The sequence below is a fragment of the Rattus rattus genome, chromosome 17 (assembly GCF_011064425.1).
Source record: "Rattus rattus isolate New Zealand chromosome 17, Rrattus_CSIRO_v1, whole genome shotgun sequence".
Taxonomy (NCBI): Eukaryota; Metazoa; Chordata; class Mammalia; order Rodentia; family Muridae; genus Rattus; species Rattus rattus.
The window spans coordinates 14,403,042-14,426,703 of NC_046170.1; the positions used below are offsets into that span (position 1 = coordinate 14,403,042).

At 46.2% G+C, this 23,662-nt stretch overlaps 1 protein-coding gene across 2 annotated transcripts in view; it reads left to right on the forward strand.

The window, feature by feature from the left end:
- Mylk3 (myosin light chain kinase 3) overlaps positions 1-23,662 on the forward strand; it is a 50,979-nt gene that overhangs the window by 15,995 nt on the left and 11,322 nt on the right. The window contains exons 1-9 of one of the 2 annotated variants that reach the window (XM_032887718.1): positions 647-1,369; positions 6,566-6,659; positions 7,866-8,244; positions 13,105-13,508; positions 14,716-14,821; positions 15,568-15,661; positions 17,117-17,226; positions 19,138-19,279; positions 20,697-20,767. In XM_032887718.1, the coding sequence (XP_032743609.1) occupies positions 884-1,369; positions 6,566-6,659; positions 7,866-8,244; positions 13,105-13,508; positions 14,716-14,821; positions 15,568-15,661; positions 17,117-17,226; positions 19,138-19,279; positions 20,697-20,767 (1,886 nt within the window). In that variant the 5' untranslated portion in view covers positions 647-883. Of the gene's footprint in view, positions 1-646; positions 1,370-6,565; positions 6,660-7,865; positions 8,245-13,104; positions 13,509-14,715; positions 14,822-15,567; positions 15,662-17,116; positions 17,227-19,137; positions 19,280-20,696; positions 20,768-23,662 lie in introns of those variants that run through there. The other variant, XM_032887719.1, reaches the window with a different exon arrangement.

Sequence of the window (23,662 nt, forward strand, 5' to 3'; positions counted from 1 at the left end):
TTTATACATATATATACTTTTATCCTTTTTAAAGACCAAAGTGAATTTGTATGTGAACGAGGACATGCTTTTCTGTACTTTATTTTATTCAATTTTATTTTATTTTGTTTTTGTTTTGCCATCCCAGAACTCCCTCTTTTAAACCAGGCTACTCTTGAACTCCCAGAAATCAGCCTGTCTCTGCCCACCAAGTGCTAGGATTAAAGGCATGTGCCACCAGCACCCTATTATTTTTTATTTTTAATTAAATTACAATTACATAATTTCCCCCTTATTTTTCCTCCATCTAATCCCTCCCAAGTTTATTTTTTTATTGTTATTATTATATATATAAAACCACACTGACTTATTTAGTGTTACTTGATGCGTATGATTTCAGTACTGACCACTTGGTATTGGATAACCAATCATCCCTGGGGGAGACTAATTCTCAGCTTTCCTTGGTTTCCTGGAGTTCTTTGTCTAAGGGTGGGGTCCCGTGGCTTCCCCTTCCCTGTTTGCATGTTAAAAGACATTTTTCTTCCACTCTTTAGTGAGAGCTCTATGAGCCTCAGCCTTCTCTGGGCAGACTCTTAAAATATCTGCAGTCAGCAGCCTCTTAAAGAGGAATGTTAATTGTTACCATGATGTCAAAGAGGCCCCAGGACAAGGGCCTGGGCCAAACTCAGCCTGTCGCTCTCTCAGTGGCTGAGTGGGAGATAGACACAGAGAACTTGGCCCTCTCCGTTCCCCACACAGTTCAGTCAGGAGGACAGGTTGGTTCCCTGCAGCAAGGCTCTTAGCAGCGGAGGACAATGGCCTTCCAGACCTTACCACCAAAGTGAGAAGCAGACCCTTCGTGTTCCAGTTTCCTTGTCTTTGCCCTTACCAAACCAGAATTGGGATGTCAGGAGTTTCAGAGGAGGATCCAGAGGGTCTGGGTTCCCAGGGTCTGCCAGCGTTGGGCGGAGCCTGCTTAGCCACCATGGACAAAAAACTTAATGTGCTGACTGAGAAGGTCGACAGACTCTTGCATTTCCAAGAAGATGTCACAGAGAAGCTACAGTGTGTGTGCCAAGGCATGGATCACCTGGAACAAGGTCTGCATCGGCTGGAGGCCTCCCAGGAGTTGGGTCTGGCAGGGCCCGGCAGCACTTCCCCAGCCGCTGCTCAGGCCGCATGGCCTGAGGTCCTGGAGCTGGTGAGGGCCGTGCGGCAGGAGGGTGCCCAGCACCGTGCCAGGCTCGAAGCCCTCTTCAAGATGGTGGTGGCTGTGGACAGGGCTATTACTTTGGTAGGGTCCACAATCCAGAATTCCAAAGTGGATGATTTCATCCTGCAAGGGACCGTGCCCTGGAGGAAAGGCAGTCTGGCTGATGGCCCTGAGGAGGTTGGTTCTGGATTCCCTGCCCTGGCTGGAGTGGTTTCTGGGACCCTGGTGGGGATCCAGGCCAGGAAATAATTCTTAGGAGAGCTGGGGCCATTGCTTCCTTATGTATTCTGTGTCCTGTTGTAGGGTAAATGAAAGAAGGAAATTTAAAGATCATAGATGGATTTCCACCTAGTCCAATGATCCCTGCCCTCTTCCAAAAAGGATGAGGTGGTGGTCCAGTCAGAATGTAGGTCCTTGGGCAGCTCCAGGCAAGACATGAGGGACAAACTAGCTTTGTGGGAGCTGAGGCCCAACCTCAAGGAGAGGAGGGTTCTGAGAAAGGGTGGATGGGGACGGTTGTCAGGTCAAGTGCTCTCTCTTCTCCTGAGGATTCTTATTGTTCTTCCCCTTCTCCTTTCTTCTATCTCCTTTCTCATTTTTTCCCTTCTCCTTTCTCATTTTTCCTTCTCCTGACCAGAGAGCCTGAGCCCAGACTTATTAGCTAAAACTATGCCATCAAGGCTTTGAACGTTGTGAATAATTTCTTTTTGAAATCCTTACATTTACGTGAATTTTATAAATTCCAGCTCGTTAGTCCCAACCCCCACTTCCTTACAACAAAACTAAACACAAAGTGAAGGTTCATTTCCTTACGGGGTTTACACAGCCTGCCCTTCACCGGTATCTGGACACAGCCCTTATGGTTTCCTGGTACAGAAGATAGCAGTATTTAGTAACTGTTTTCACGTAAGAACAGAAAGGTGATAGACCACTATGGCGAAGATGATTTCTAACAAAGTTTTAAAATTTATGCAAATAAAGTGGGCATTGTCTTCAGTTCTTCAAGTAGCTAGGAGAGCGAAGTACTAACTTTTCATAGGCTTGTGTGTCATCCTTTAATTCTCTAATCTTTGTTTCCTCATCCCAGCGATTCCATAGTCTCACGTTGGAGGATCATAGCACAAGGGTCAAGGGTCAAGGGTCTTCTCCTTAGTTTCCCCAAGCGTGGGGAGTGAATTCCACCCCTTCTGGGGAGATGCTTCTGCTACAAGATAATACCTATCTACCTGGTACATTATACTAGGAACTATACCATACAATGTATAATGGGGGGAGGGTGGGGAGGGGAACACCCATATAGAATGGGAGGGGAAGGGGTTAGGGGGATGTTGGCCTGGAAACTGGGAAAGGGAATAACATTTGAAATGTAAATAAGAAATACCCAATTTAATAAAGATGGAAAAAAAAAAAAGGAAGAGGCTAGATGGGTGAGATAGTCAGAGAGACATAAACAGCAACCCCCCCCCCAAAAAAAAAGATCTCCAAGGCTGGAGGCAAATACTCTGTTTCCTGTGTTGTCCTGGATCCTGTGGGGCAAATGCCCTTTATGGTGTTTTCTTTTTTTAAGTGTTTTGAAGTTTCTCATATTGAAATATTTAAAATACACGTAAGACCCCATTTTTCATGCCTCAGAATGAAAAGAGTGGAAGAGAGTTGAAATGTTGGACAGCGTGCTTTGTAGAGGCAGTGTTCTCATCCTTATGGGAAAGAATCAAGTTGGAATGAGAGGTCATGCTCAAAGGGGCATTTACCCAGCATGTACCAGGCCCATGTTTCAAACTCAACACTAACAGCAAGTAGACAGGCTATCTCAGGAACACAGTCCTGTTGCTGTTATGATATCACCAAAGTAAATAATTTTGCTACTATCTGCTCTAATGTCTTTTACTAAAGGATGGAGCATGGTTTAAAGCCTTTTACGTTTTCAGTAAACTACCTGTTCATAAACGTTCCTATTTTGTTTTACCCCTTCTCCTCATTACTTATAAGAGGTACTTGTAGAATAATAGAATTAACTGCATTGTAACTACATAAGCACTGGGGCACAGGAGACGTTGTGGAACTGTATTTTCATTCTTGCCACGGTGTGTTGTCTGTCTGCATTGCCCCGCTGCGTCTCCCTCTGGTCTTTGTGTTTAATTCACGTATCAGTGGCTGCTGGTTTGGGTCTTATCTTCCAGTTAGATTGTTAGATTTTAACTGGCTGTCAAGGGTGAACGTGCAATTCAGAGAACTCTGTGAACTGAGGCTCAGCCACGGGTCTTTAACATTCTCACTGCTAAAATCTAGACTCTAGAGACATCTGAAGACCCCCTCTGCCCCATTCGTCTCTTAAGAGAGTAGGGGTGTAGTAATCATATGTAGAATTGACCTACATCCTGACATTGTTAAATCTGGAAATTATGTCAGAGCTTGGTTACTTTCTTTATATTATATTTTGGTGGTGATGCTGGGGATTGAACTCAGGGCCTCACATATACAAGGCAGGTGGACTTTGGACTACAATCCTAGGACATCATCACCTTGCCACCTGCTTCATCTTCTAAAGCACTCACTAACCTTAATTTGGTTGTAATAATGAATTAGGTTATCCTAAGAAGCCAGCTGCCCTCAGCTTTGGGCCCAACACAGCCATGCTGTTCAGGACATCAGCCCTCATGAGTGGGTGGACACAGGAGCCCTCCTACACTGAAGAGAAGGAGGGAAAGGGAAAGGGCAGACTGAGCCAACGGGGTCTACCTCAGGACAGTCTATACAAGTTGGCTTCCATTGGTAAGGAAGTCTGTGGAGAGGCCTCTAGTTCCCTAAACAGGAGCGGCAGGAGAGATCCTGCTGAGGAAGGCTGAGGCCTGCTGTCTGCTGCACAGGTCTGGGTCACACCGATGGCATGGGGATCATAACAGCTAGCATAGATTTTTATGTGCTGGACACTGGGCTATGTGCACTCAGTGTTATTAAAAGAGCAAAACTGAGCTGGCAAGATGGCTCAGTAGGTAAAGATGACTGCCACCAAACCTCATGAACCGAATTTAACATAACAGAGAGAACTGGGGCTGGAGAGATGGCTCAGCGGTTAAGAGCACCAACTGCTCTTCCAGAGGTCCTGAGTTCAATCCCCAGCAACCACATGGTGGCTCACGACCATCTGTAATGGGATCTGATGCCCTCTTCTGGTGTGTCTGAAGACAGCTACAGTATGTCCATGCATAAAAATAAGTAAAAAATAAAATCTTAAAAAAAAAAAAAAAGAACTAAGAAAGAGAGAACTGACTCTCACAAGTTCCTCTGTGCACTGTGGCTTATGCATACACTGGAAGGAAGGTAGAAAGGGAAAGAAGGAAGGAAGGAAGGAAAGGAGAGGGAGGGAGGGAGGGAGGGAGGGAGGGGGAGGGAGGGGAGGAGGGAGTAAAATTTAGTTCTTAGGCTTACTGCTTGCTGCAACATCTGAAAACCTGAGTCTGACTATGGAACCCATGTGCTAGAAGGATAGAACCAATTCCCACGAGTCATCATGTGATCTCCATGGGCAGGGATCATGCTCTGGAACCACAAAGGGATGAGAAGGGAGCAGGACTGAGAGGCAGGGGAAAAACAGGCAGGGGGACTTGGGAGCGGGGAGGACTTTGGGTCAACTGTTCATGCTTCTGTAGTTATGGTTGAGACTGGATTCCAAGGCCGAGTCATGCTTGGGGAATGGGACGCCACAGTCAGTGGCTAACCTCAGCCCAGGAGCCGAGCAGCAGTGTGGCAGGAACCTGGCCTCTCAAATCAAACTTGCTTGTTTCAACTCTGCCGTCAACACTCGCCCACCTCCACAGCTTCTCACTCTGTCTCTGTAAATCAGGAACCATTCCGTTAGTAAATATGATCTGCCTTCAAGAGTGGGCAGGGACTGTCCTCTCCACCTGCCTGGCTGTTTTTTCTGTTTCTGTTTCTTCTCAGAAGCAGCCCCATTCTGTGTTTCTCCCCCGATAAATCACTTGTGTGAGAAAAAACAAACAAACAAACAAACAAACAAAAAAACAAAAACCAAAAATCGACAACAACAACAACAAAGAGTGGGCAGGGAGATTAGGGAACCAATCTGAAATGTTTCAAAATGTGTGTCCAGCACACAAAAGGTACTCACCATCTGTGGCTATTTTGAAACAAAGAGTGACCAGTGTCAAGGAGGCCCCTGTGTAAGGACACTGAGCACTGGTCCAGACGGGTGCTCAGCCGCTCTCTGTAAACCTAAAAGGTCTGCTGGAGACGAAGGCCTGACATACACATTCAGAGCCCTGTACTGACCCTGGCCACTCTGTGACCAGGCAGCTACCTCTCCAGAAAAGGTTTCTGCCTATTGTTGGGATCCCCAGGAGTTTTGAGCCTTTGACCAGTAAAGTCCCAAGCGTGGCTCCTGGTGTTAGGCCAAAGCAACAGCTCTGGTTAACAACCTCCTGGTCCCCTGTACCTGTGGCCAACCACTAACAGGCCTCTCCTGCCTCAGCCACGGAGTTCCTTATTAGAGAGCACAGTGACAATGAACAGCTAAAGATACATTATATCTGCAGCAATTAAAAGATTTTTATTTGGTTTCCAGCACTGAAATCTTAAATCTTTAGGTTAGAATTCTCAGGATCAGCGTAGCAGAATTAATGTAGGTTGCACATTTGTTGAACTGGTATAGGGGTGCCCACCTTTAACCTTAGTACTCAGATGGGTTTCTGTGAGTCTGGTCTTTACAGAGAGTTCTGGACCAGTCAGAGCTCCTGAGTGAGACTGTGTCTCACAAAGAGTTTCTAGCTTATATGTGTATAAGTAAATACATTTGTATACAAACAATGCCTTAATAAACTAGTTTTTACTTAATTTTATGCCTTAGTCTGATCAAAACAAAAAGTCTAATGCCAGTTTCTTTTGGAAAACAAAGATTTGGCAACTCTCAGCCCAGATGACAAAACCCAGCTAGAGGCAGCTCCCCAGCTCCTGGACTGAAGTGAGCCATTGTGTGGTGGTTTCGTCAAGCATGGATTTGGCTTTAGAGTCCAGTCTCAAGCAGAACTATAGCGTCATGAATAGTTGATCTGAGGTGATGATTTAGAATTGATTTCTTTCCCCATTCCTGGCCTAAGTCCTTTGTACACCAGCTTCCTAACCATTCCGTGATGTGCTGGCAAGGCTATGGGTTCTGGGTTTGAATCTAGACTCTTCCTGCCCCAGTGTCTTTATTTACAGAGTGGTAATACTGTGCGTTCCCTAACCCTGAGGTGGGTCAGATGGAATAACCCAACTGTATTTAAGCATGCCGTAGGTGGCCCACAGATGTTCGAAGTCTGCATGACAGTGTTTTTATGTTTGGTGGTTGTTGTTTTGCCTTGTCTTGTTTTTTAGAACAAGGAGCAAGCAGAAGTGACTGGAGTGAAGCCAAAGCATGTGCTGAATACAGGAAGTGTGCAAGCTGCCACTTCTAGGGCGCTGTGGGAAGGTGAGTGGCTGTGCCTGCTTATTTCCAACAGCACCCGTAATGGTTCAGAATAAAAGCACAAACCAAACCACCTCAGTGGTAAGATTGTTTGCCTTTTTGAGACAGGGTCTCATGTAGTCCAAACTGGTCTCGAACTCCATTGTGTAGCAGAGGATGACCTGCCTCCGTCCCCAGAGTGATGGAGTTAAGAGTTTGGCTGGGCTGGTCAGTGGTGGCACACTCTTTGATGCCAGCACTCGGGAGGACGGGGCAGACGAACAGATCTCAGAGTTAAAGGCCAGGCCTGGTCACGGAGTGAGTTCCAGGACAGCCAGAGCTACACAGAGATCCCTTCTCAAAAACAAAACAAAACAAAACAAAACAAAAAAACAAAAACAAAAACAAAAAAAACCAAAAAAACAAAAAACAAAAAAAATCCATAAAAATACAAAAAACCAAAAATGGGTTTAGCCGGATTGATTTTTTTAAAAGTTAATTCTTTAAAACTTTACATGCCTGGTATGCTAGTGCACACCTTTAATCCTGGCACACAGAAGGCAGAGGCAGGCAGATCTCTGCGAGTTTCGGGTCCCTCAGGGATACACAGTGAGACCCTGAGACCCTGTTTCAAGAAAACAAAGTTCCTTTTTTCAAATAATATTTTTAGGGTTCTGAAGTCAAATTGACCAAATATGGTCTGCTAAGAGAAGTCTGGCTTCTTCCTACTTCCTTAAAAACCTTTGTTTCTGATCATTTAAAAAGTCTCTATCTTTCCTGTGTGGCCCAGTCTATGTAAACATATTATAAGAAGTTGTATGTTTACACACATGTACACACTCGCAAACATCCTTCTTTTCTCAGCATGTATCAGTGTTCAGGCTGCATGTGTCTGTGTGCCTGTTGTCTGTGGAGTCCAGAGAGGGCATCAGATTTTCTGGGACTATGGTTAAACAGGCAACTGTGTAGGTGCTGGGGCTCGAACCTGGATTCTATGGAAGAGTAACCAGTGCTCTCAACTCCTGAGCCGTCTCTCAGACTTCTGTTTTTCATCTTGAGAAATGGTTGTACACTCCATCATCTGGACATGTTCCCGATGGCGGCGTGGTTATGTCCAGTTTTTGGGTTTTATAGACGTGATACACGGGATAATGTACATACGTGCTCGTCTTTCCTTTGTAAGCAGCGTCTCCTAATGAGTGTGTTTTCTCCCTGCCTGTTATCCTGTAGAGAGCCAGAAGCAGGACACACCCGTGGGGACAGTGGAGGGGCTGCCTCTCATCATCGATACGTCACTGAAGGGAGCTGACCTCACCCAGGCTGGAGCCTCACTGAGGCAGGGAGTTGAAGCTCTTGACCCAGGCCAAGAACCCCCACCCGCAGAGGCAGAATCCAGGCTTCCTGCACTAGCCAGCGAGGACACTGGGACCACCCTGGAATTGTCTGTAGCAATTGACAGAATCAGTGAGGTCCTCACTAGCCTCAGGATGTCCCAAAGTGCCGGCGAAGGAACCTCATTCAGCAAGCCTGACTGTTCAGAGCCTGGCCCTCAGCCCCTAGGGCCACTAACTATAGACAGTGACATTCACAGTGATGAAGGACTTCCCAGGTAAGGAAGCTCTTCTGTGTTGGGCCATGGGTGTAATTAGCAGCATGGCCAGTGGGCCGGTGGCACATGATTGGTGTGTGACCACTGTATAGAGAGAGCTGCACTAGATTCAGAGGGGCAAGGTCTTATGTTTGGGATCCTGGAGCACTAATGTCCACCTGCTGGGTATGAGAATTACCTGGGGATGGGGAGTGGGGAAACATCCGGCCCGGAGACTCTGATTCCTTTGGTCTGGTGCTGCTTGGTCCTCAGGTACCACTGGGGAGTTCTAATGGGGATAGGGTTGCAAATGACCAACTTTTAGATAAATAGTTACTTCAGTAAAGAGGGTTCCCAGAGCTCTTTACAGCACTCCAGCTCTGGTGCAGTCCTCTGCAGGTATCACCCCATTTTATCCTCCCAGCATTCCCGGCATGTGAAGGTTGTCATATTATTTTTCTGATGGTGGAATTCGGGCTCAGGGTATCACCACACACAAATCTGGGATCTGAGACCAGCTTACCGAATCCATGCACTCTGAATGTGGGAACAGTGCTAGGAGTGAACTTTCTGTGACTTGTTGGGGGCCCCCAAAAACCCCTCAGTGAGAAGGGCTTTCCATCCCAGTAGCATCCCTGAGCTGAGTTTCAGATACACCAGACCTGAAGCAGTTCTCAGGAAGTAAGGAGGTCACCACAAGCCCTTCCTCCCCTAGACTGTGGTCTTTTGTTTGTTTTGTTTTGTTTTTGAGAATAGGAGATTGAAAATTGTGTCAGTTCTGACGAGAAGGGGCTGCTTGTAGAGGTATCCTGAGACCATATCTGAACTTGGCAATGCCTGAGGTAGGCGTTTTGTGCAGTAAGTAAGGAGGCTTTAGACACCAAGTGTAGCCATAGAGCTACATGACACAGGGTCGCTTCCTACTCCACTGGAAGAGAAGGCCAGAGAGGGCTGCAGTGTCCAATGGCTTTGCTACTGACCCCTGGATAATCCTCCAGCAATTGGCTTGTCGAGTTTTCTGGATCTCTTGGTCTGAGCTCGGCTCAGGGTGACTTAGCTTGCACCAACCTTCATCCCACTGCCATGAGTGATGAGTATCTCGTCCCGAGCACTCTTGCCCAGTGTTTAACTTAGTTGGGCTGCCATGTCTCTCAGCTGCTCCACTTGTGGGCAACCTCCATTCTCAAAGGCCTAGATCTCAGAGCGGACATGGCTTTCAGTTGCTGGTGAAAGGGCCTGTATTTTTTCTTTTTCCTTTTTATTATGATAAAAGACATATAACATAGTTTATTGCCTGTGTGTGTATGTATATGTGTATATAATGTGTGTATGTGTTTGTACTGTGTGTATATGTGTGTATGTTTGTATATGTATAAGTATATGTATATGTATATGTATGTATGTGTGTGTATGTTTGTATGTGTATATGTGTGTATGTTTGTATGTGTATGTGAGTGTGTATATGTTTGTTTGTTTGTGTGTGTATGCTTGTATGTATATATATGTGTGTATATGTGTGTATGTTTGTGTCTGTATGTATGTATATGTGAGTGTGTATATGTGTGTATGTTTGTGTGCATGTGTCTGTATGTGTGTGTAAATGCGTGTATGTATGTGTCTGTATGTGTGTATATGTGTGTGTATGTGTGTATATGTTTGTATGTATATATGTGTGTATGTGTGTGTATGTTTGTATGTATATATGTGTGTATGTGTGTGTATGTTTGTATGTATATATGTGTGTATGTGTGTGTATGTTTGTGTGTATGTGTCTGTATATGTATGTATGTATATATGTGTATATGTTTGTGTATATGTGTCTATATGTGTGTATATGTGTGTATGTATGTGTCTGTATGTGCATATATGTGAGTGTGTATGTGTGTGTGTGTGTGTGTGTGTGTGTGTGTGTGTGTGTAGCTGGAGATGCAGCCTTCCTCTACCACTAAAGCTTCACCCTAGCCCATCTTAATCACTTTTTATTTCTCTTTAAAAATCTAAAAAAGCCATATTTGTGTTTCTTCTACAGTTTTTTTTTAAAAAGAATTGTTTATCTATTTATTTATGTGTGTTTATGTCTATGGGTGCACGTGCACTTGTGTTTGCAGGTATATGTCTGTATATGTATGTATGTGTATATGTGTATATGTTTGTGTATATGTCTATATGTGTATGTATATGTGTGTATGTATGTGTCTGTATGTGCCCATGTATGTAGTGTCAGAAGATGGCATCAGGTGCCTTCCTCTCTTGGTCTCGGTCTATTCTTTGTGTCCTTGAATCTGGGTCTCATGTTTCATTGTTGTTGTTTATTTTCTGTTTTAGTTCTTTTTGACTAGAAGCCCTAGTGGTCTCCTGTCCCTGCCCTGTCACAGCTAGGGTTAGAGGACTCATGAGATGCCCAGATTCTTAGAGGGGTGCTGGGATTCAATCTTCACCAGTAGCAACCACTTCTCCAATCCCAACATTTTCAGAGGCACTTGAGCATCGAATCTAGAAGTTAATTTTTCTTAGGGGATAAGTGCAGATTAAAGTGCTGTTAATTTCTACTTAGCTAGAAATATAATATAGTACAAATACTATGTTATGAATGTTATTTAAGCAATTTTGTTATTTGTATTTGTAAATCTCTAAGTCTTTGTTTTATTTTTACTTACGCTTTGCAGCATGTAATTATTAGAAAATCAATCCATGCTAAAGCTGGCTATGTGCCAGCAATGCAGTCTCCCTCCCCCATTGGGAACTGCAAGCTGTGGTCTTCCTAGGTTCCCAAAGTTAGCCTGCTGCTGAACCGCTCACATTTCCCAAGCCATCCTTCCCCTGAGGCTAGCCTGCAAAGACTGGTGGCCACTGGCTCTAAACCCCAAGCCCCTTATAATGAAAACTCCAGAGGCTTATAATTTATCAGTCAGGTTTATAACAGTAAATCCTCAACCCCCAAAACGCCCACACAAAGAACTCAAAGCTCAACTGATATTGATACAAGCTGCACACCTAGATTGGACAAATGTGTCCTGTATCATTCTATTGCCCTTCTGAGATATCCATAGCTACCTGTGGCTCTTTAGGCCACTTGGATCTGGTTTGTCCTCTTCTCCTATATTCCATCTTGTCTCCTCATCTCCCTCTCTCCCCTCTCTGTCTCTCTTTCCCTCTCTAAAACTTTCAGCTCTGCCTTCTTTTTCCACTGCCCAATCACAGCCTTATCTGACTAATTAAGATTTCATTTGACCTCACCTGTGTACAGGCAGCAATCCACAGCACTTTGGATATCTTAACAGATCCTTTCATCAGTTGGTTTAAAACAAAACAAAATTATTAGGAAAGCTGGACTACCGTCATCCTGAACTACACAGTTCTGACAAGGGAATGATGGAACCCAGGAATTTGCACATGCTAAGTGCCTGAGCTTGCTTTCTATGCTGTGATAAACTACCGTGCCCAAAAGCAACTTAGGGAAGAAAGGGTTTATTTAGCTTGCATGACAATCTATCATAAGGGGAAGCCAAGACAGGAACTCACGCAGAATCCTGGAAGCAGGAAGAGAAGCAGAGACCATGGAGGAGTGCAGCTAACTGTCTTCTGCCTTCTGGATTGCTCAACTAGCCTCCCCTCACTCTTTCTCTCTCCTCCATTAATTTATTTATTCTTCATTCATATAGCCTGGCCACAGTTTCTTCTCCCTCCTCTCTTCCAAGTTCTTACCCCAATCCACTCCTCCTCGGTTTCCCTTCAGAAAAGAACAAGCCTCCCAGGGATATCAACCAAAATACAGGAAGTTACATAAGACTAGTAGGAGGAAAAGGATCCCAAAAGCAGGCAAGACTCAGAAGCAGCCCCAGTTCCCAGTGTTAGAATTCCCACAAGAGCACCAAGCTACCCAGCTGTAGTGGTTTGAATAGGTTTGCCTCCATAGACTCATGTGTTTGAACGCCTGGTCCACTACTAGGAGGTATGTTCTTATTAGAATAGGTGTGACCTTGTTGGAGGAAATGTGTCAGGATGAAGGTGGGCTTTGAGGGCTCCTAGCGTTCAAGCTCTGCCTAGTACAGAAGAGACAGTCTTCTGGCTGCCTTCAGATCAAGATGTAGATCTCCTATAACCTTCTCCTGGACCATGGCTGCTTGCGCTCTCCCATGTTTGCCATGATGATAATGGACTGAAACTAAGGCAGTGCCAACTAAGTGTTTCTCTTTATAAGAGGTGCCTTGGTCATGGTGTCTCTTCACAGCAATAAAGCCCTAAGACAACAGCATGTATAGGCTGCATGCCATACGTGCAGAGGACCTCAGTCAGACCCTTGAGGCTCCCTGATTGTCAGTTCAGTCTCTGTGAGCCCCTGTGGGCCCTGACTAGTTGATTCTATGGGCTGTGTTCTTGTGATGTCCTTGACCCCTCTGGCTTCTATGATCCTCCCTCCTCTTCTTCTGCAGGAGTCCCCCAACTCCACCTAATATTTGGCTGTGGGTCTCCACATCTCTGCTACCTTTGTTACATAGCCCAGGGCCATCCATCTAGGGAGAGTGCTGCCTATAGTAGGTTAGACCCTCCTGCACCAATTAGCAATTAAGAAAATGCTTCACGGGGTTGGGGATTTAGCTCAGTGGTAGAGCGCTTGCCTAGCAAGCGCAAGGCCCTGGGTTCGGTCCCCAGCTCCAAAAAAAAGAAAAAAAAAAAAAAAAAAAAAAAAAGAAAATGCTTCACAGGCCAGTCTGATTTGGACAGTTCTTCGGTTAGGAGTTTTCTAGTTCCAGGTGACTCTAAGCTTGTGTCAAGTCAACAGCTGAGGCTAACGATGGCACTAAGCAGTGTTCTACTGCTGAGTTTCGCCCTCTGAACATCCTTGTTTGGAACCTCAGGACCATATTTCTCTCTGCCTAGGATCTCTGTCCGTATGCAAGAGATGACTCCTCCCGAGGAGCTGTTTGAGACCCAAGGTTGCAGCCCCATTGGCTCGGCAGAACCTCCAGGCCCTGGAACTGTGTTAGAAGACCAGATCCCTAAAGGAGCCAGACCATTTCCACCCCTGCCAAAGAGGAGCGGCAACAATGGTGGCGCTAGTGCAGAGGAGGCAACAGGGCCTGGGGCTGAGCCCATCAGAGGACCAAGCTTGGCCACAAGGGACTGGAGAGATGAGCCTGTTGGGACCACAGACCTGCAGCAAGGCAGAGACCCAGGAGCGGTGAGCCCTGAACCTGGGAAGGACCATGCAGCCCAGGGCCCAGGGAGAACCGAAGCTGGAAGGAGGGTGTCTTCTGCTGCAGAGGCTGCCATAGTAGTTCTAGGTGAGTGAGTCTGAGTCTGTGCGCAGCCCAGCTCGGCACAGCCCGGCTCGGCACAGCCCGGCTCGGCACAGCCCGGCTCGGCACAACCGTAAGGTGAGTGTCTGGTAGTCTTATTATACCTTCCGTAGATTATGTGGTTCTAAGAAAGGGCAAGGCTCTGGATAGTAAATCCTGGTGCTGGAATCCAAGATGCAGAAGTGAGAACTAAACTTGGGCCTTAAATTGGCTTTGGTGGTTGGCAAGGAGGAGCCTCTGAGGCTGAACTGGGTAGATTTCTCAAAGCAACTTCCCTGCCCCGGTGAGCATCCTTTGAAATGCAGAGCGGGTAAGAATGCGGAACCCAGGAGGGCTAGGGATATAGCTCAGCTGGTAGACTGTTTGCCCAGGATACAGAGAGCGGAAGCCCTGGGTTTGATCCCTACACAACATAAAACCGAACGTAGTTCGGTTGCTGTATGTCTTCTTTTTGAAAACTGATTCCACGCAACATTTCCAAGAATTCATATTGCCCAGTTAAAATGAAAACCAAAGGCCAGATCAGCAGGCAAAGGCCTTTGCTGCCAAGATCAGTTCACGGAGCACATATGGTGGAATTGAACCAACTCCCGAAAATTATCCTCTGACTTCCACATGCACATGTGTGTTATAGTATGCACATGTGCATACACACACACACACACACACACACAAACACACACACACACACACTGTAATAAAGTTAAAGAGAAAAACCAGTCCTAAATGCCCTTCCCCCTGACTTTCCCATTGCTAGCTGCCCTTTGTTTTCCCTCGTGATCCATTAACCCTCTTCACCATCCCATGCCCTGAGAGACGCCAATCATGAGATTCACCACAGGCTCTCTTGCCCTTGGGGAATCTGACTGAGATTAGCTATCCTCCGGCCAAGGCTGAGAGGTGAGGACGCTGTGTTTGTTTTCTAGCCCCCTCCCTCACACACTTCTCTGACTATTTCCCACAGCCCCCTGGCCTTAAATACAGCCTCCTCCTTGTGAAAATCTGCTCGCTGACCTAGTGAGCTTGGCTGCCTTTTCCTGCCAATGTGTGGCTCCACTGGATTCTAGAGATGGCTTTGACATGCTGGGGCCGTTAAGAAGGACCATGGGGTTGCCACCGGGTAACTCAATCGACATGTAGGAGGGGAAGCTCCCTGAAGGAGACTCACGGGTTTTTTGTTGTCCCTCTACAGATGACAGCGCAGCACCCCCAGCCCCTTTTGAACACCGGGTAGTGAGCATCAAAGACACCCTCATCTCGACAAGTTACACGGTGTCCCAACACGAAGTCTTGGGAGGGTAAGTGCAGCATCTGCCTGGGTGAGGGGCAGGGACTGTACCACTGAGGCTGACCTGCATAGAGAATAAACAGAGGTATCCCTAGGATGTGGATGGCTGCATGTGTAAGGGAGGGAGAGGTGCAGGAGGCCCTCAAAGTAGGACATTCCAGAGGTAGTCGGAGTGCCAGGCATGGGTGTGGTAAATAGGTGGATATGATATGGAGGGTAAGGAAGAGAGTCCCGTATCCAGAATAGCCCATGGTAAAGTGAGGATGCTTTCTGTTTTCTTTCTTTCTTTCTTTTTTTTTTTTTGTTCTTTTTTTTGGAACTGGGGACCGAACCTAGGGCCTTGCGCTTCCTAGGCAAGCGCTCTACCCCTGAGCTAAATCCCCAACCCCTCTGTTTTCTTTCTTGATCACCGCTAATTTCATAGCTGTAGCTAATCAGCATCAATTGTCCCAGTATCCCCTTCTACTCTTGACTCTAAAGCCAGAGCCATGTGGCTGTGATTTCTGCTGCTTGCTGGGACTAGAAAGTGCCCCTCCCCCGTCCTATTACATCATCACAGCTTTCTGTTTTCTAACTTCCTCACTGCCTAAACATGATGTGGGTGATGAAGAAGTGATTTTCTAGATTTTGGGACATCAGCCCATGGTATAGCCCATGGACAACAGCCCATGCTGTGCGTATAGGGGAGAGCAATGGTGACTTTCATGGTTTGGTGAGCATATCATCTCAGCTCACCGTGTCCCCGTGTCTCCGTAGGGGCCGGTTTGGCCAGGTGCACAGGTGTACAGAGCGGTCCACAGGCCTTGCACTGGCAGCCAAGATCATCAAAGTGAAGAACATGAAGGACCGGGTGAGGCATCTGCCCCAGGCCAGATCCTTCTAGCCAATCCTAGACTCTCATTTCCCTCATGGCACTCAGTCCCCTCCGTGCGAGCAGAAACCTGATGTCTTCTCTCCCTCTTCCCTTGACTCATGCACCACTCACTTTCACCCACATTCCGTAGTCCAGACCTCATTTGTGTGAACGGCCTGGTGTGGCTTTTCCTTCTTGGGCCTCCTGTCTGTGAGATGAGTGGGTGGGCTGAAGCAAGATCCTTTCTGTCATAAGAGCATATTTGGGTGAGGAGTCAAGGAGACCTGGTGTGAGAGCAGAGGTTGAAAGAAGCATAAGGTGTGTGTGTGTGTGTGTGTGTGTGTGTGTGTGTGTGTGTGTGAATGTGTGATACATATGTGTGTTTATTTTTTTTTATCTTTATTAACTTGAGTATTTCTTATTTACATTTCGATTGTTATTCCCTTCCGGTCTCCTGGCCAACATCCCCAACCCCTCCCCCCCTTTCTATATGGGTGTTCCCCTCCCCAACCTACCCCCATTACCGCCCTCCCCCCAACAATCACGTTCACTGGGGTTCAGTCTTGGCAGGACTAACGGCTTCCCCTTCCACTGGTGCTCTTACTAGGATATTCATTGCTACCTATGCAGTTGGAGCCCAGGGTCAGTCCATGTATAGTCTTTGGGTAGTGGCTTAGTCCCTGGAAGCTCTGGTTGTTGCCATTGTTATTCATATGGGGTCTCAAGCCCCTTCCAGCCCTTCCAGTCCTTTCTCTGATTCCTTCAACGGGGTCCCATTCTCAGTTCAGTGGTTTGCTGCTGGCATTCGCCTATATATTTGCTGTATTCTGGCTGTGTCTCTCAGGAGAGATCTACATCTGGTTCCTGTCAGCCTGCACTTCTTTGCTTCATCCATCTTATCTAATGGGGTGGCTGTATATGTATGGGCCACATGTGAGGCAGGCTCTGAATGGGTGTTCCTTCTGCCTCTGTTCTAAACTTTGCTTCCTTATTCCCTGCCAAGGGTATTTTTTTTCCTTTTTTTTTTTTTTTTTTTTTTTTTTTTTTTTTTTTCCGGGGCTGGGGCCCGAACCCAGGACCTTGCGCCTTAGGCAAGCTTCCACTGAGCCAAATCCCCAACCCCTTTTGTTCCCTTTTAAAGAAGGAGTGAAACATTCGCGTTTTGGTCATCCTTCTTGAGTTCATATGTGTGTTTATATGTGTGTGAGTGAATATATATGATTGTGTGATGTGAGTGTGTGTATGTGTGTGTCTGTGATATGTGAGTATATGTCTGTGTAACTGTGTGTGCATGTGAGTGTGTAGATGTGTGTGAATATAAGTGTATGCGTGAACGTGTTTGTGTGCACATGAATGTGCACGTGCCCATGTGTATACACTGTGGGAGATTCAAGTGGCTTCTTTTCCTGATCTGTTTTCTTGGGAAACCCATTTCCCCTCTGGTCCCACAAGGAGGATGTGAAGAATGAGATCAACATCATGAACCAGCTCAGCCACGTAAACTTGATCCAACTTTATGATGCTTTTGAGAGCAAGAACAGCTTCACCCTGATCATGGAGTAGTGAGTATCTCAGAAGTGGGGTGGTGGCTTTCCTTCAGGGTGGGCTCAAGGCTGGGACTGAGAGCCTTCATTCAAGCAAAGCTCCCCACCTCTGCTCGTCACAGGCATGCCCAGAGCCAGCCACCCTCCCTGGTCTAGTCCTTTCAACCTGAGCATGGAACTTGGAGGACAAAGTCCTTTTGTCACAAACCAGTGTAGCATTTATGATCTGACTGGCACACATTAGGCTAGTTTGTCCTAAACAAGTTTTAGCAATTCTGGGTGAAGGATTAACAGTTGGTAATTAGAAAATATAGACAGAAATTGGAAAATCTTCATATCGTTCATGAAAATATAAAGAATCTAGTTACATTGGACCCACACCTGTCTGCAGAGGTGCGCTTGTGTTGTTATTTTCTGACAGGGATTATACAAGTTAAAAAGTTGTCATAGCATACAGCTGTGTTTTATAAAAATATAGAGGGAAGGAATGTGTTTGGTGGATGTGTAGTCAGGTGTAGGGGAAGAGGGAAGGGGGCGCCTCCACGGACCCATGCTGACATATCCCTTCCCCCTGATGGATCAACCGTATGACATGGTGTATTATAGAATAGAGTTTATTCAGGGAATGGGGAAGAGGAGTTAAGAGGGTAGTAGGGGCGTGGAAGGGAGGGAGGGATTGGAGAGAGAGAGAGATAAGGAGGAGAAAGAGGAGGAGGAGGAGGAGGAGGAGGAGGAGGAGGAGGAGGAGGAGGAGGAGGAGGCGGCAATCAGCCCCTTTTATAGTGAGTCAGGCATACCTGGCTGTTGCTAGGTTACTGTAGAGCTGAGCCTGGACAAAATGCTAGCACATACAACCATCAAAGGTGAGAAAAACAGAGGCTCAGTGGCACTTCCCTGGCCTGTATGAGAAGCTGGGTTCAATCACCACCATTGCCAAAGTATTTGGAAATAATTTGTCCCACACGTGGCCCAATTTTCCTATGTAGGCTTCTTTTTAATTTTTCAGTTAATTAACTTATCCATTATTTTTTTTTTTTGAGATAGGGTTCCATGTAGCCCATGTTTGCAATCATTATGTAGCTGGGAATGGTCCTGAACTCCTGACCCATTTTTCTCCACCTCCCAAGTACTAGGCTAACAGTTTTGGGTCACCATGCCTGGCTTCACTCGGGGTCCTTGCCGTGGGGGCACTATTAGGCACTCCTAAGTGGCTGATTTTAAAACCCTGTTGTTAGGAGACCACTGTACAAAGGGGGCTCCCCTTCAGACCCAGCATTAGGCTCAAACCACACCAAACACCTGCTTCCCTTTATGAAGAGTGGGTGATGGTGTGAGATTGAAAGCAGTTGCTTTCTGACTCAGGCAGGAAAAAAAAAAAAAAAAACAGTAGCAGGTGACCTTGAAAACTTTGAAGAAGAGGGAAGGGGGAGGTCTGTGTTAGCATGGGCTAGGATGCAGTGATAGGTTTTGATTGGGCATTGAATTAGGTAAACCAAAGCGGACTGCAGTCCACCCCTACCCAGAGATTGATCGCTGGACTTCAGTACTTTGATAGCTGGACCTTGAAAGTCGGCCCTTATTTGGAAGTGGCCAAATAAGGGAATAGATCTTGGTGCTTTGCTTTAGGAATGGAATCTAATGGTGTTTTGGCAAGGCAGAGGAAATGGGCCTCAGGGCAAAGTCCTGCCAGAGCCATGCTGGCCAGAGTCCCTTTGCAGATTTTCCAGGTTCTAGGAGAACCTTCTGCATGGAATGTGCCAGAGCAAAGGCCCCAGCAAAACCCCATGTAGCAGTGTCTGGAGCCCCTTTTTAACCAGCCCTGGGTGTCCAATGGGCTGTGACCAACTTTAGGAACACCTGGATTGGCCCCTCTCAGCCTCTCTGAGGACCTTCTCCGTCCGACACCTGGCTCTTGCTTTCCTCCGGCAGTGTGGATGGAGGTGAACTCTTCGACCGGATCACGGATGAGAAGTACCACCTGACCGAGCTGGATGTGGTTTTGTTCACGAGGCAGATCTGTGAGGGTGTGCATTACCTGCACCAGCACTACATTCTGCACCTGGACCTCAAGGTGAGTGGCACGTCGAGCCTTGCTGTCTTCTGAGCACCATTCCGATCCCGTGGTCAGAACCATTATGGCACAATTGCAGATATCCGCTGGGAATGGTGCCTTTGCACGCTAGGCAAGTGCTCTACCACTGATCTACATCCCCAGCCCCTTCTCCCTTTTTCTGAGATGGGAGTTTCACTGTGTAGTTCAGGCTGGCCTAGAATTGGCAAATTCTCCTTGTTTTGGCCTTCTGAGTGCCAGGGTTGAGGCAATGTGTACTATATCCAGCTAGCCCTATGCTCTATGTTGCTTTGGGCTTATTCCTGAAATCGTGGGGACCTGAGCACTGGGATTTTAAAACCTTCCCTGATAAAGGTCTGGGAGTGTGGCTCAATTGGTAGAGCCCAGCATGCACAAGGCCTTAGGTTGGCCACCACATAAAACTGGATGTGATGTCATACATTTGTAGAGTCAGCAATCAGAGGGATCAGGAGTTAAAGGCCACTCTTGACGATATGGCAAATTTAAAGCCAATACTGAATACATGAGGACATCGTCTCCAAGAAATATAAATAAGCAAACATAGCTCTTCTGATTCCGATGTGCAGCCAGTGATGAGAAGCACTGTCCCAAAGCAGTTGTCTCACAAGTCATAGGCCAGGTCTCCATCTTCAGTCCTCACCTCATACACCTCTACATCTAATGTCACTGTCAGCATTTTAAAACATGGAATCTTCATACCAAAAATCTGGATCTTTGACTTCTGTTGAAGACTGAGAAGCTCTGACTGCTGTCCCAGCTCCTTTCTTGGTGAGCAGCGTATGGTACTGAGCAGAGTACCCCTTTACACAGTGGATGGTACTGAGCAGAGTACCCCTTTACACAGCGGATGGTACTGAGCAGAGTACCCCTTTACACAGCGGATGGTACTGAGCAGAGTACCCCTTTACACAGCGGATGGTACTGAGCAGAGTACCCCTTTACACAGCGGATGGTACTGAGGATGGTATAGAGGAGTCCTACTTCCTCATAGTTTATATGTACAAGTACACTTCAGAAACCAGAAGAGGGCATCAGATCCCATTACAGATGGCTGTGAGCCACCATGTGGGTGCTGGGAATTGAACTCAGGACCTCTGGAAGAGCAGTCAGTGCTCTTAACCGCTGAGCCATCTCTCCAGCCCCCTCTGCAAGAGTTCCTAACCACTCTGCACATGTTCCTAACCACTGAGCCAAGTCTCCAGCTCCCTCTGCAAACCGTTTCATTAGTGTAGTCATTTATTTTTATTATCTGTCTAGCCCCATATGAGTATCCTGAGCCGTTTACTTTCCTTGTAGTCTAGGAAAATGAGACTTGTGACAATAAGGGAGAGAGCTGAAGGCTTTCTGAGTCAGGGTAATAATGGTATAATATCTTCCTCCCCCTCCTCTCTTCCAGCCAGAGAACATACTGTGTGTCAGCCAGACTGGGCATCAAATTAAGATCATTGACTTTGGGCTGGCTAGAAGGTAAGGGTCCTGATACTAGACAAAATTCCTCCTTCAGCAGCATCTCTAGCTTTCTTGATGTAAATTCTGAATTTTTCTTCCCAACCACTTAATTCTCGGCAATAATGACTGATTATTTATTAATAATGCCTAGGCCTGAAGCTTCATTTTGTTCTCTGACTTGCTTTAACTTATCCCTTTTATTCTAATCTGGGTTCAACTATGTGGCTGGTTTCTTTTCCTTTCCTTCTGATATCCAGCTCATCAGCATTTCAGGGTGAATCTCCCCTTAGTCTACCCTGAGTTCAGCTATTTATCTGGTTTACATCCATCTCCTCCCCAGAATTCCAAGTAAATTCCCCTGTGCCTCACTATTTCCCAGAATCCTCTCTCCCTGCAGGATGTCCCACCTCCTATTCCCTGCTTCAGCTCATTGGCTACAGGGTTTTTTTTTTTGTTTGTTTGTTTGATAGGTAATTCTTGTAAGACTTTCTCTCTGCACGTCAATATAGTTACGTGGCTGAGATCTAGCATTTTTTGGGTTTGGAGATGGATGTAAGAAAGTTCTCACACAGAGACTGGTGGCCTTTGGCTTGCTATTTCTGTAGTGGGTTTGTAGTACAGGCTCCATTTGTCCTAAAAGATTGTGGGATTAACTGTACTTCAAACCACCTGTCTAAGCAGAAGGAAACAGTTCCAGGGGATTGCTGAGCTCACCCAGGGCAGACTAAATTCTGTCAGTTCTCCCTTCTGCTAGGGAAGAAGCTACCCAGCGCCATCCTTGCACTCTGAGAAATCTCTAGCTTACATACGAAGACACATATGTGACAGGATAGAGTGTAGCCATGTGAGTAGATCTGGAGTCAAGGAAGACTACATTAGAATTTAGTGCACTAGTGACACGTGACACGAGGGCCTGCATGGGATCTAGTACTGGTAATACTAACCCTGTTGGGCCCCAGGATTCAGCACATTAAGTGGTTATTGTGTGCATTTTGAAACTCTTATAACCTTTACGTATGCCTCAGGCGCCCAGTGGAAATCAAAGGGCAGCCCCTAGCAGTTGGTTTTTTCCTTCCTCCATGTGGGCCCTAGGAGATTAACTCATCACTGGACTTGGCAGGAGGCACCGTAGCCACTGAGTATCTCACTGACTCTTGTTTATGATATTTTATAAAGAATTCTTTTTTGTTTGTGTGCAGTTCCCACAGAGGTTAGAGGAGGACATCAGATCCCCTGGAACGAGAGTTACAGATGGTTGTTACTCTCCATGTGGAATGCTGGAATCTAGGTCCTCTGAAAGAGCATCCAGTGCTCTTAACTACCTAGCCATGTCTCCAGCCCTCTTTGTATATAATTTTCAAAATATCTTAAAGACCCTTACATTTCATACAGCCTGAAGTACACATGATTTTACTTCCCAGTCTTGACAGTCTCCTGACAGTCTCATGCCCATGACACGCGCAAAGGGCAGTGTGGACTCCTAGAAGAGACTTCAGCAACTCTGTGAAGCTTAGAAAGACTGTCCACCAAACCCCTGTCTCAACTAAGATGCTAACTAAAATTGATTCACTAGTTCTTCATCCTCCAAGCTTCCCTCAAATTTTCTGTCCTCTAAAAATGACCATTCTCTGGGAATCACGTATTTTCTGGATAGTTCTGAATATAGCAGCCGAATTTCAATTCTTTCTGAAGTTTTTCCTGAAATTCCCCTTTTCTTTTCTTTCCTCCCTTCTTACCCTCTTCCTTTCTTCATTCTTGGTTTTTGTTTTTTGGTTTTTGACTGGGGCGGGGAGGGGAACGAGTTTCAGCCTGGCCTCACACTTGTCCATTGAGGCCGACTTTGACCATTAAGTCTTGGTCTTCTTTCCTCTGCCTCTGCTTGTTGGGATTACAGCCCGAGCCACCACCCAGCTTTGTTCATTTGTTTGTTTTTCAGACACGGTCTCATTATGTAGCCCTTGGCTGGCCTCAGACCTGTGATCTTCCTTCTTAAGCCCCCTGAGTGCTAGGATTATGTGTGTGCCTCTGTGGGCAGATTTTTTGTAGTCTTGATGGCTGTTTCCCAAAAGGAGCTGTCTTTGTTGATCTTTGAGTATCCTGTCCATCCCCCATCACTCACCCCTCAGCTGAACTCCTCACCATGTTAGCTTCTGCCCCTGCTTCCAGGGAACATCTGAATTACAGTGGCGGTCTTTTGGGGTCACTCCTCCACGGGCTGAAATGTTACCTACTTGCAGGAGTGAACGCTATATTTCATTGCCCCCATGCTGTTGCTAAAACAGAAGTTTGCCAGCCCACCGCCGTCAGGGAACAATATAAACCCCCTACCCACACACTTGAAAAATCACAATGATGTGGGAAGCCTGCTTCATTGTTTCCTAAATAATGTCTTCTAAACTTAGGATTATTGTGCAAGCATGTGTGTCTTACACAAGAGTCCGGGGCTTCCAACCTAGTTCTCATCACCATCTGCCCCCAGCAAGGCCTTTTTAGACCCTTTTGCATACTCACCGTGTCCACTGCTCCACGGAGTGCAGTGCCATAGAAACACCATGCATCTGTGTTTGTCCTCTGGCCCTTTGCAAAACCATAATAGTTAAATAATTTTCGACGTCCCAAAGCTCCCCCTTTTTAAGATCCTTGTGGTATAATATTGTGCTTGTTGGAATGCATCTATAAGATTTGCAGGAAACGGGCTGGAGAGATGGCTCAGAGGTTAAGAGCACTGACTGCTCTTCCAGAGGTCCTGAGTTCAAATCCCAGCAACCACATGGTGGCTCATAACCATCTGTAATGGGATCTGATGCCCTCTTCTGGTGTATCTGAGGACAGCTATAGTGTACTCATATAAATATAGTAAATAAATCTTTAAAAAAAAAAAAAGATTTGCAGGACACATTTGAAAGTCAGGTG